Source organism: Cervus elaphus, chromosome 5 (assembly GCF_910594005.1).
Source record: "Cervus elaphus chromosome 5, mCerEla1.1, whole genome shotgun sequence".
NCBI classification, from domain to species: Eukaryota; Metazoa; Chordata; class Mammalia; order Artiodactyla; family Cervidae; genus Cervus; species Cervus elaphus.
This window is the reverse complement of record NC_057819.1, coordinates 93,194,388-93,206,672: the sequence shown is the minus strand read 5'-3', so window position 1 is coordinate 93,206,672 and position 12,285 is coordinate 93,194,388. Positions and strand designations below refer to the sequence as shown.

The following is a 12,285-nucleotide window of genomic DNA, read 5'->3' as shown; positions in this document are numbered from 1 at the left end:
TGGCAGACCTCCTCCTCTGGCCAGGATGGGCTGGCGGCAGCGCAAAGGACTCCGTGAGAGCTAATGATAAATGTAATAGTGTGTAACAGTGATAGAGGGCCGCTGGAGCCCGGTTGTCACACACAATTAATATCCCCTGCCGTTCTGTCTCCGTTTGTTTGTTCCCCTGCGATTCGGCTCCCAGTTAACTAATAGCACATGAGCCTGGACATAAATTGTATTTGACGCGAGGTTTAATTCCGACCATTTAAAATTTCAACTGCCCCCTGAGCCAGCCTGGCCCTGGAGTTTGTTTACGGGCCTGATTATTTAAGGAAAAGAAGCCAAACATCCTCTATAGGCTTGAAACTAAAGAGAAGGCAAGGGCAGGCAGGCCAGCTTCTCAACTCATTCGCTGCTCTGAATGTAAGGAGGCAAATTCGTATTCTGGGCCCGTGACTGTCTGTCCCCTGTGTGTTCCAGCCCTGCAATCCTTGGGCTGTTGGAGCTTCGAGGCCTGATAAAATGCGCATTTCAGATCACATTCTAAACTCCCGCACACATGCGCATGCACACACACCACTCAGGCAGGCACACGGGGGTCTGCAGTCCTAGCCCAGTTCCTGCTGATGGTAGAGGGGTGGTGTGGGTCTTTCCCTCGGCAGCTCTGGGCCCAAGCTCCAAGTTATTGAGCGTGCGTGCTAAGGCGGGCGAAAAATAATGTTTCGATTTACTTAGAGATACAGTTGTTATTGCCATAACCTTAATGAAAGCAGTAAACAGCACAGTATTAAGGGAGATTTATACAGAAACGCTTTTAACATGTAGACATAGATTTTGCGATGCATACAGCACCTCCTTTCTAAAGGCAATCAATATGGTTATGAACGGCGGTGATAAATTACAGGCTCTGAAGCTGGAGAAGGAGGTTTTTTGCACGGGTGTATAAATCAGGAGGTATTGGCGTTCCACGGGGCCCGTGCACCACAGTAAATCTGCCGGGCTCAGACGGGGCACAGGGCTTGCATTAACGGTTTCAGGGTTGTCACTAAAGTCCTGTTTACCCGGGGCATCAGCCAGCCTCGTCTCTGTTATAATTCTGTATTTGACGGAAGCCCATAAAATACGCCTCTTTATTCCCCTCCCCACGAGTCCTGCTGTCTCACAGTCCCCAGAACAGTGTCTGGTGGTGTGGTTTCTTCTCTGTGCATGTGTGCGTGTGTGTGTGTGTGTGTGTACATGCCTGTGTGACTATTTATTCAAGAACATAATTCAGGAACGGGGCTGCTCCTGTTGACATAAATGACAGGAAATTTATATCAAGGAGAAATCCTAGCATATCCCTAGCAGGGAACATGGTGAGCAGACATTTTGCAGAATTCTAGAAGCATTCTCACTCAGAAGCTGTCTCCAAGCCCTTGCTGCTTTGTGAAGAAATCTCCATGATTTCAGCATCAGAATTTGACTCCTGTGGGCTATCGAGAGGGCTCAGGTCAGCTTGGCCAATAAAAGCCTTTGGGGAGCAAGAGCCACAGGCTTCCTGAGGGAGGAAGAGGAGCTAGGAGAGACAGAGACTTTGCCTGGGACTTCTGGGTGCCCCCGCACCCTGATCTCCAGGTTCAGCTTGAATCTTGAAGCTGTGACCAGCCCCTTGGAAAATGTTGCTGCCCCCACCCTGTCCTTTCTTTGTTTCTTAAAGGCCAAGGGGAGCTTCAGGATGGATCTGGGGTACGGTCTGTAGTGTCCAGGTTGGCATTGCCATCAGCCCAGGAGACTCCAGGTTCAAGTTCACTTAAGTCATAATAACCCTTCTCTTCTCCGTCCCATCGCCACTAACCCCTCTCTTGCAGTGAAGTCTTGGAAAGTGGGAGCAGCTGTAGCCACATTTGGGGGAACAGGCAGACAAGAACAGCAGAACAGGCCTCAGGGAGGAGGTGAAGGGCCCCGGACTCTGCTTTTTAACCAAGAGCCATTTAGCTATAATTGACGAATGGACGGTCTCCCTGTTGTTCTCGGTCGGCTGAACAGCAGCTCGTCCCAGAAGGTGGGGTGGAGGCTCCTCCATGCCCCCCAGGGTCTTCTTGGTGGCTGTCACACAGTGTGGCCTGCTGAGCGGGGCAGGGTCCTTGTGAAAGGTGTGCTCTAGTCTAACCCCTTGTTCTCTCTGACTCACTGATGCGCATGCCGCCCTGCATCCCACCCCCCGCTGAGGCAAACTGGCTGCCACTCAGTGCTCCCTCCTGGACCGTGGTCATCACCTCTTCCCAGCCTTGCCTACCTTTCTGCTCCTCATCCCACAGCGAGGGGGACTCAGACGTGGACTCGGAGCTGGAGGACCGGGTCGACGGTGTCAAGTCATGGCTGTCAAAAAACAAGGGGCCTTCCAAGGCGGCTTCTGAAGATGGCAGCTTGAAAAGTTCCAGGTAAGCATATGGCCTTGGCTGGGAGCAAAGACCACCTCGTGCCCCAGGGATGGATGAGCAATGCCTTGATCCCAGAGGGTGCGCCTCACGCCACTTGCGTCTCTTTCTTGCCTGGAGGCGCCTAGGCACATAGGCTATGCACAGGAGGCCAGGTTTCTTCTTACTCAGGGTCTGCATCACCATTATTTTGCCTAAGGAATGTTTTCCTTTACTAGGTTCAGGGCTTTGGTTTGGTGTAGGTTTAATTTCATCCCCACTCATTTATTCAACAAAGGTTAACCGAATTGCCTGATGGTTTGTGTCCTTGGAATCAAGACTGAAATAGGGCACAGGGGGACTCTGGATCCCACAACCCTGGACAGGGCCAGCTTTGGACCTCTGAGGTCTTGGTAGGAATAGTAGAAGAGGCCTCAGTTCCCCTTGACTCCCCATCACAGCTACAGACACACTTCATTCTCTGCCCGTTCTCTTCTTCCTCTGGCCTTTTCACTTGCCCTCCACTATGCTTTCTGCTAACACCCATCCACTGCAGAAACTGGCTCCCCTGTTGTCCATGCCAGTCACAGTCTTCTGATGGCACAGGCAGCTACCCTGGAAATCTGGGACTCCGATTCCCATCCCTCACCTCTTGGCCAGCATGGGTCCCCTCCTCCTACCCCTCCTGCCACCACTTCTCTGCTGACTCTCGCCTCCCAACTCAGAGCCATCCTGATCCCCCAGGACACACTGTTCCACCCCCTCCGAGAGACAGCTGGTGTGCTGGGTAGAAAGAGCAATCCCTCCCCTCCCTCAAGGGCTTCCCAGGTGGCTCAGTGGTAATGAATCCACCTTTCAATGCAGGAGACGTGGGTTCGATCCCTGGGTCGGGAAGATCCCCTGGAGAAGGAAATGGCAACCCACTCCAGTATTGTTACCTGGGAAATCCCATGGACAGAGAAGCCTGGCGGGCTACAGTCCAGGGGGTGGCAGAGCCCGGGGACATGACTTAGCAACTAAGCCACAACCACAATTCCTTCTCTAACGCCCCTGAAGCCCCTTGCCAAGCCCAGCCCCTCACCACAAGCACCCAGCCGGCCCCCCTCTAATTGGTTTAATGTATTTGGCCAAACAACATTTTGTTATTGCAGAAAATGCCGCCTTCCCCACCCCACTGCCGTTCACCGCAGCGTGGCACCAGGCTGCAGGTAGTTGACAATGAAATAAATTGAACTAAACGTTTTAGAGGGGGAAAAGTGATGAAATAGAACAATAGTCTAATTTACATGACATTCTCCGTGAAGCTATTTTCACTGACGCAAATTATTTTGCTTCATTTCCTCCGACGTGCTCACCGCCACTTTGCCAGAGCCGCTGCCGAGCTCTCCTCCTTCCTCCTCCTCCTCCTCCTCCCTCCCCCAGTGTCTTTATTCTCTGGGTTTAATGCCTGTCTCTCTCTCTCTCTCTCTCATTCTCTCCCCCCCACCCCGCGCTGCCCCCAAATCTATCCATGCCAGAACCGCCCTCAGCACCGCGGGGAAGGAGGGCAAGGGGGTGGAGGAGAGGCCGGCCTCGGTGCTCAGCTCGCTGAGCTACCGAAAGCGGCTCACCCTGAAGGACTCCATCGGGGGCACCGGGGACGAGGATTCGCTCTTCACCACCCTGAGTGAGCGGCCGGCCTCCCCGGAGAGGCCCCCCCGGAAGGCCCGCGGGGGCCCCAAGGAGGAGCCGGGCTCGGGCAGAAAGTCCGAGGAGCCAGACGAGGGCGGCTCGGTCCTCTCCGGCGGCATCCGGGGCCGCACGAGCCGGCTGGAGAAGCGCTGGGGCTCAGACTTGGACCGGGCCTCGGCCGTCTCGGCGCCGGTCAGCCGGGCCTCCTCGGCCACGCGGCGCGGCTCCGGCGGCGAGGACGGGGTGCGCTCCTCTTTGAGCTTCTCGCTGTCGGGCTCCCCCAGTTCCCGCCGCAGCACCTCCCGGCTCGACAGCCTGTCGATGACCCTCAGCCCTTCCTTGGGCCGGGCCTCGCTCCTCGGCCGGGAGAGCCCCGATTCCCGCCTGTCCCTGGGCCGCAGCTGCCTGGACGACTGGGACGATGGAGCCAGCGTGGCCTTGAGCGAGGCGCACTCGCAGTACAGCCACCCGTCGTCTCTGGCCCGCAGTCTGTCGGTGCCACCCCGGCCTCGCGCCTCCACCTCCTCCACCCCGGAGGAGCCTCTGGGCTCCAGTGTCCGCCCGGTCAGCCGCCGCTCCTACCTGGACCCAGACCTGGAGGCCGCCATCAACGAGGTCCTGAGCTACAAACCCGCCCCGTTCCACCGGAGCAGCCTGGAGCCGGACTCCGAGGAGGATGACCGGAAGAGCATCCAGAGCACCCGCAGCGCCCAGCTGGACCCTCCGGAGCGAGCCACCAGCATCCGCCGCTCCGCCTCCGCCGCAGACGTGTCTCGGTCCCGCGGCAGCCGGAAGAGCCGGAGCAAGAGGAGGAGTAGCTCCAGCTCCAGCTCCAGCTCCAGCTCCGAAGATTCCTCGGAGCACAGGCGGCGGAAGAAGGGGCGCTCTCGGAAGAGCAAGAAGAAGTCCAAGTCGAGAAGGAAGAGAACAGAGACAGAGTCGGAGTCGTCCTCCTCCTCGTCCAGCGGTTCTACCGTCTCGGGCCACAGCCGCTCGAGCGTGAAGAAGGGCCCGGCTGCGGAGGACGAGGAGGCCGGGCAGGGGCGCCGGCAATCCCGGAAGGAGGAGAAGAAGCGCAAGAAGGAGGTGGACAGCCTGATGATGCGGTACCTGTACCGGCCCGAGAGCGACTAGTGCAGTAGGTGGCGCCCAGCGCGGCGCGCAGAGCATGGCATGTGCCACTCGGTGTGAACTAACGTGCTCCCGGCCCACCCGCCACCCCTCGGCCCCTCTGCGTTCCTCTCCAGCGAGCTTGGCCTTGCAGAGCCTCCTGGCTTCCTCAGAGAGTGGAGGCTGGCTGAGCTGGTCAGTCGTTCTGAGCCCTGAGCCCAATCACCTGAGCTCGCTGGTGACCTCAAGTCACAGCTCCCACTTGGCAAGCCCTTACCCTGGGCCAGGGACCACCCCCCTAGACACTTGCCTTATTTTATTCACTTAATCCTCACACTAACCCCAAAACAAATATCTGATCACCAGCCCATTTTCTAGGAAAAGAAGGTGAGGTTCAGGCGGGTTAAGTCATTTGCCAAGGTTACAGAGCTGGAAAGTGATGTTGCCAGGATCTGAATGAAGTCTCTTCAACTCACCCTTAACCACTCCTTCATATGACCCAAGGCAGAGCACATGAGCGTAATATCTACTGTATGGGCCTAGCAGCACACACGCAGAACTTTTGCCCACAGCCCTGAAAGGCTGGGCCCGGGAAAGGGCTGGAACTGAGCCCCGGGTGTGAGTTGATGCATCAGTGGCCATCAGCAATCAAGGGGCCTTTTGCTCAGCTCTCCCTCTGCCTTGCAATGTCGTCTTCCCCTCTGGCATGGATCTCGAGGCTCAGAGTGCAAGGCTTACAGCACCCATAGCACCACACCCTGCAGCAGACCTGGAGGTGCCTGACTCTCTCCCCACCCCTCCCACCTGAAGCCCACACATGGGTGTCACCTCGTCTTAGCTCATCTTGTAAAGTTTTAATGAATAGAAATTAGCAGCTGTTGAGTGACAGCCCCCTCCTGGCTCTCCTGCCTCTCCCAGCCTTCTCCCTGTGGGAAGGAAGATCAAGCTGTTAGACCCTTTATGCCCACACTCCCACCTCGGAAAAAAGGCAAAGACTGACTCACTGGAATACCATTGTTGCCACTCTCCCCGGTGGGCGGTGACATTTGGATCACCCTGGTTATATGAAGCTGTTTTTGGCATTGTACCCTCCCAGGGCAAGCTTGCTGCTTCCCAGGAGGTATGACCCTAGAGCGCAGCCCCCCTGGGGCACGGGCAGTGTTTCCTTGATGCATGAACTAACACACACGTGTTGCATGCTTGTGGGCCTCTTATGCAGTGGAGCTGCTGAGCAAGAACACTGACTTGAGCTGGTTTCTGCTGAAAAGGACCAGTTTCATTTTAAGGAACGGAGTCTGTGAAAGCAAATGTTACTTGCAGCTGCTTGGAGATGGTGATGGGATGGGTTTGGGGAGACAGCAAGGGGGAGGTGGAACCTGAAGCCAGACCAGGCTCATGGCCAACTCAGATTCTGTGGGCCCTGAGTTGCTCCAGAACCAAGCCCTTGGACTTAGACCTGCTCTGTGGCTTCCCGCATGTTCAGATGGTTGCAGGATTCTCTGGGAGGAGCAGGAACCATCTCAGTTGTTCTAGGGAGCTGTTGTCAGCACCACAGTGGGAAAAGGCAGGGGTCATGATATTGTGACCTTCGCAGCTTTCCACTCAAGCGCCCTGCTGAATGCCCTACTGCCCCAGCACAGGAAGTCAGCTGATGGGCTATGAGGGGAGGTTTGGGAAGCAGAGGGGGCCAGGCCCTTCTGAGCACTGCACTAATACCTGGAGAGGGAGACACGGGCCTAGCCAGGCTATCCCACACTGCCCAGCAGCTGGTGGACTGCAGACCCCAGTGACTCAGTCCGTCATCACTGTTGACCCGGCAAGAACAAAAACACATACAACCTGTTTCTTCCCTCAGCCACCAGCACAGCCCTTTTTATCCACCAGGAACACAGGAGTCGTCCTGAAACCCTATACACCACCACCTCCAACAAGAATTGGATTCACTGTGGGGAAAGTGGGCACCGAGCCAGAAGCTAACCAACCAATACAGAGCTGGCAAGAGAAGGGCCGGGGGAGAGAGGACCTAGTTGGACTCAGGGTGAACTGGCTTTGGGCAAATAAACTGTGAAGAGTTGGGGCAGGGGCTGAGTGGCTTAGCTTCCCACCTGGTGATGGGGACCTTCGAGAATTCTGAACAGGAAAGTATCCACAGCAAAGGATGGGGGAGGGGACCGCCACCCTGGGCTCGCCCAGCAGGAATTAGCTTGTGCACCAAAACATGTGTGACAGCATGGAGCAGGAAACACTGGCTTGTGGGAAGGAAAGCATTTGAAAGCATTTGGTTAAAACGTTCAAATTGCAGCCCTGACTCTTGCCCTGGCGAAGGGGGCTAGCTACCTGCTGTTGGTCACAGCTGTGGCCTCAGAAGCCACAAAGGAAACTGGCTAAGGAGCATCCGAGGTGGGAGCAGGGGAGAGAGGGGCCTGGCATCCACCCCTCCCGGCTGCCTCCGCTGCTGCTTCCAGCATCTGGATGGAATGGTGTTAAAACCCAGCTGTCATTCATCCAGGTGTCTGCCTGGCAGGCACAGGAATATGGAAGTGGGGGCTGCGGCTCCACTCTGAGGAGAGGTGTGAGGAAGGAAAGGAGCACCCCACTTTCATCTGGGTCCCAGCCCTGGCATCTACCTCACCCCCTCCTTTGCCCTTAAAATAACCCTCCTGTCTTTCCACAAAGCCAGTTCCTTCCTTTGCCCAACAGCAGACCTTAGCATTGGGTGCCCAGAAGTTCTGTCTAAAAAAAAAAGGAAATCAGGCTCCCACTAATTCAGAATTCAAACAATCCAAAAACTAAAATGACCCCAATTTTTCCTATGTTGCACAGTGCTCGTTGAGCTTTATAATTTTGTCCCTGAGACACCCCAGAGTCCTTAAGTGCCTGTGGCCCATCCAAGTAAGGCTCATTTATGTTCAGTCTAGTTTGTATTAAATGTGTTTTGTGCTATTCTGATTCCTTTAAAAATGGTAATTCATTCATGAGACATACGATAACTATTAACCAGGCTGCCCCATTCCTGAACCATTTTGCATAATTGAACATGTATTCTATCAGGCTCTTCCTTCTCCCCAGGGGCAGAGAGAGAGAGAGAGACACGGACCTTTACACACCCGCCGGGCTCTCACCCAGGCCAGTGGGGAGAATGCAGGTTTCGTCTTGTCTTCTCCTCAGGTCACCTGTCTGGCGACAAGGTGGAGTCCTCGAGAGGCTCTGAGGCCTAAGGTCCCAGGTTCAGATTTACATACTGGCTGTGTGACCTTGGGCAAGCTGCTTCCTCTCTTTGAACCAGCTTCCTCATGACATTTTATGTGGTAAAGAATAAGCACATCCAGCCTGCCTGGGACAGTGTCTCACATACAGGAAATACTCAAGCGATCAAATCCTTTCCTCACCACAGTTGGAAAAGCTGAGAATGTGGTTCTTTCTTGGAGAACACTCTTTCCTCCTCTTTCGGTTTAGAGAAACAAGATCTCTGAAAGGGTTAGTAAACAAGGGCCTTCCTCAGATCCTTAAATCAGAAACATAGGCATTGAAATCACAGGATTCCTGTTTATCCTAGCAGAAGCTCTCTAGGATCTGGAAGCAGGGCTGTGTTCCTGGGAGCCCCGGGCAGGGGCCCACTGGACGCAGGGCATTGGTAGAGGTGGAGCCACCCTGGGCTGCATTTTCTCCAGCAGTGCTGAAATTACAGTGCAGAAGCGAAGGTGGGAGGGGCAGGGAAGGGGTGCTCTAAGGCTTTGGAAAAGATAAAAAAGAGAAGGTGACTAGAACTGGAAGTGAGATCCCTTCCATGCTGGACACCGTGAGTCTGCTCCATCCAGGGAGAAATGCTTCTTCATACCTTGGTCGGAGAGACAGTGCAAGGCTCCCAATAGCCTGATGAAAACTATGGGGTTGGATTGTGGTACCAAGACAGGAATGACTTTGCCACCTTGAAACATAGGTCTTGCCAGCTCCTACATCCTCTCAGTCTCCATTCCTTGTGAGTAGACGGTGGCATGGTCAAAGATAGAAATTCTCACTGCCCTTAGGAAAATCTGATTAGGAAGCAGGGTTATGATCTGAGAGTATTCAATGGGGGAAAGCCTCGCCTTAGAAGGAAACTTTACTAAGACAGGCTGTAGTCCTGTAATCACCAGATCTGCAGTCTCCAAGTCAATGCAGCCCATGCACTGCCTGTAGCAGAATCTTCCAGAGAGGGAGTTGAAAATGCAGAATTCCTGGGTTTCACCTATGAGCTAGCAAATGAGAACTTCTTGGGGAAAGAACACGGGGATCCGCAGCCAATTCTTACACATGTTCAAGTTCGAGACCCACCGCTCTTCAGCATCGCTTTCTTCGGAGTTGTAGAAAGTTCTCAGAATCAAAGAGATGGCCTTCCTCTTACTACTCCGCGTATCTTCTGGGGAAACCGGGGAAGGCTTCTATTTCTCAATTTGTGGCTTTGGGGGAATGCTGTGACAAGGTTGGGGGGGACCTCCTTTGGACCAAAGGCCTGGGTGCTGAAGGTAAAGAGTGCCCTTCCTCTGACCTCATTTCTCTCTCCCTGCAGCCCCACCAGCTACTGGAAGTCCCTTGCCCCTGACCGTTCAGACGATGAGCATGACCTTCTCGACGGCACCTCCAGGGCCCGATACTCCCACAACTATCTGAGTGACAGTGACACAGAGGCCAAGCAAACAGAAACCAACGCATAGCCCAGGAGAGTGGTGTGGACCCCTCCCACCCACCGCCGCCTGCTGCCACGGGCGCCTCTCTCGTGGGGCACGGGTCTCCCCCATCTGACTGCAGATCTGCACGGGACACCCCCGACCCTCCTCGGTCTGGGGGCTTCCCAGGCTGGGGGTATCTGACATCTCCACGTGGAAGAGTGGAGGGAAGAGCAATTCTGAAAAGAGAACTTTCTGCTCCTGCCTTGGGCCACCGTGGGTGGCAGGTGGCTTGGCACCACACGGAGCCAGCAGGTTGACCTCCATGTCAGCGCCCTGCTCAGGGACGGTGGACAGATTGCCTACTGGGACATTCTCGGGTTGCTGGGTCCATGGGGTGGAGTCTGGGGCAGGAAACAGCAATTCCTTCCCCCTTGGCTTGGGGCGAGGGCTTTCTCTTCTCAGTGCCTGCTGTCTATTTACTTTTTTTAATTTAAACACCCAACCTCTCCATCGCAGCTGTATCCCTGAGAGTGGGAGGGGGGCTGCCGCGGCAGCTGGCCCGCCTCCCCACACCGGGAATGACTAGAGGAATCTCAGCTTCATCTTCACTCTTCAGAGAGCAGGCCTTTCTCTGTGCAGCTGGAGAGACTGGTGAGCAGAGCTGGGTCCAGCTTCTTAAGAGTCCGAGTGGGGAGGGACTCTCAGGTGCTTCTGGGTTCAAGCTGAGCAAGCCTACACAGACAGGGGTGTGGATGTACCAGCAGGAACTTCCAGCCCCCACCCCTCTTTGTCTTATTCGTGTGTTACGTGCAATGACCTATTTAAGAGTAAACCCGCTCCACCTACGCCAATTCGGGGCTTATCCAAGCACTGCCTCCCTCCCCCTCAGTCCAAGTTGCCTGGATCACAAGCTCAACTTGAGAGGGAAGGCCTTGGGTGGAGGGCTTGTGTCTGGGGAAACTGAAGATGGAGGCTTTGGTCAGTACTAATATGTATCAGACACAAGTCCTCACCCTGAGACCTGAGCCTGAGTCATTTTTCTTCTAATCGCCCTGCCCACACACATTTATCCAAGACATGACAACATGGGGACTGACAGTCCCAGTCCCCCCCGCCCCCTGCAAAAGATCATCCCACCAATACCTCCAGACTTGGGGGCCCAAGGGCAGTGCCTGGTGCCGCTCCCATCTGCTGTCCCCCTCTTCTCTCCTGCAATTGGTTTGTACTCATTGGGCTGTGCTCTCCTCCCCGTTTACCTGATGTATGGAAATAAACGTCCTTTTTCTCCTGGCACTGCCAGTTTTCCTTCCTGTTCCTTCAGGCTCAGTAAAGTGCAGGGTCGGCACATGGGAGCAGAGCGAGGCTGCTGCTGAGGACCTGGGGGAGTCACCCTGGCCTCTGACCCGCTGCCGTGTCAGACCAGTGCCACTCAGAGAGCCTTGGCAGGTCATCTGGAGCAGGCAGAGGCAGTGGGTGAGAGAACTGGTCAAGAAACACATAAACCTCCCTTCTGCTTTAAAAGCCTGAGGGTTGTAATTCAGGCTGGCAGAGCCGTCTAGGTCTTGTCCTACCCTGGCCTCTACTTGGGTATGTTGAGGTTACTCTGATTGTTAAATCTTGCCAATTACAGAAATGCTGTCCTTTTTTAAGGATGCAAACGTTTATCAGGTTTTTTTTAAACTTTATTATTTTTGGCTGTGCTGGGTCTTCGTTGCTGTGCTCAGGTTTTCTCTAGTTGTGGCGAGTGGCGGCTAGCTACTCTCCAGTTGGGGTGCTCAGGCTTCTCATTGCAGTGGCTTCTGTTTCGGAGCATGGGTTCTAGAGCACACAGGCTTCAGTAGTTATGGCACACAGGCTTAGTTCCCCCACAGCATGTGGAATCTTTCCAGACCAGGGATTGAACTCTGTCCCCTGCATTGGCAGGCAGATTCTTAACCACTAGACCACCAGGGAAGTCCCAAAGATGACTTTCTGATCAATACTTGGCAGAACTCTCTCTGACCTCCAATCCCATGGGCCACAGGGCAGTTTGAATAGGCTGGGTATGCTGGCTTCACCCTGCTCAATCTCTGCCTTCATGTCCCAGTCCACACTTGGTCCCCTCCCTGACAGCTGAGAGGCAGCTCATGCAAAAGGGCAAGAAACAAATGACCCTCCTCCTCCTCTACCTCTTGTAATGACCAGTGATAATCCCTGCATGCATGAAGTATTTACAGCTGGTCAAACAGACTCCCCTGGTTTGGACAAGTAGGCAAGAAAGGGTATCAGACAGGCCTACTGCTGATGTCAGGCATCTAGAAAGGGGCGAGAAAGGGAAAGAGGGAGGGGGGTAGTCATCCCCAAAATGAATGGGAATGAAGTGTGATGTGGCTCTATCTTGAATGAAAGAAACTGCCCTGAAGGTTGAATACAGAAGGCAGTAGAAGTGAAGTTACCGGGTTGTTTTTTTAACTGCTGACTCTTCATGTTCAGTTCTG

The 12,285-nt window shown here is 54.5% G+C and overlaps 2 protein-coding genes across 17 annotated transcripts in view; both read left to right on the top strand.

Moving 5' to 3' along the window:
- The window catches only part of MYO18A (myosin XVIIIA), a 102,053-nt gene extending 90,952 nt beyond the window's left edge, over positions 1–11,101 (top strand). For 11 of the 16 annotated variants that reach the window (XM_043903243.1, XM_043903241.1, XM_043903240.1 and 8 more), the window contains 2 exons: positions 2,280–2,402; positions 3,896–5,187. In XM_043903243.1, coding sequence (XP_043759178.1) covers positions 2,280–2,402; positions 3,896–5,183 — 1,411 coding nt within the window. In that variant the 3' untranslated portion in view covers positions 5,184–5,187. Of the gene's footprint in view, positions 1–2,279; positions 2,403–3,895; positions 5,188–9,708 lie in introns of those variants that run through there. The other 5 variants (XM_043903250.1, XM_043903254.1, XM_043903252.1 and 2 more) reach the window with 1 other exon arrangement.
- Positions 10,387–11,101, top strand: TIAF1 (TGFB1-induced anti-apoptotic factor 1). Its single transcript, XM_043903255.1, is given in 3 exon segments — positions 10,387–10,489; positions 10,492–10,634; positions 10,636–11,101. Coding segments are annotated over 3 exon segments (408 nt in total). The 3' UTR covers positions 10,798–11,101.
- Positions 11,102–12,285: the final 1,184 nt, after the last annotated feature.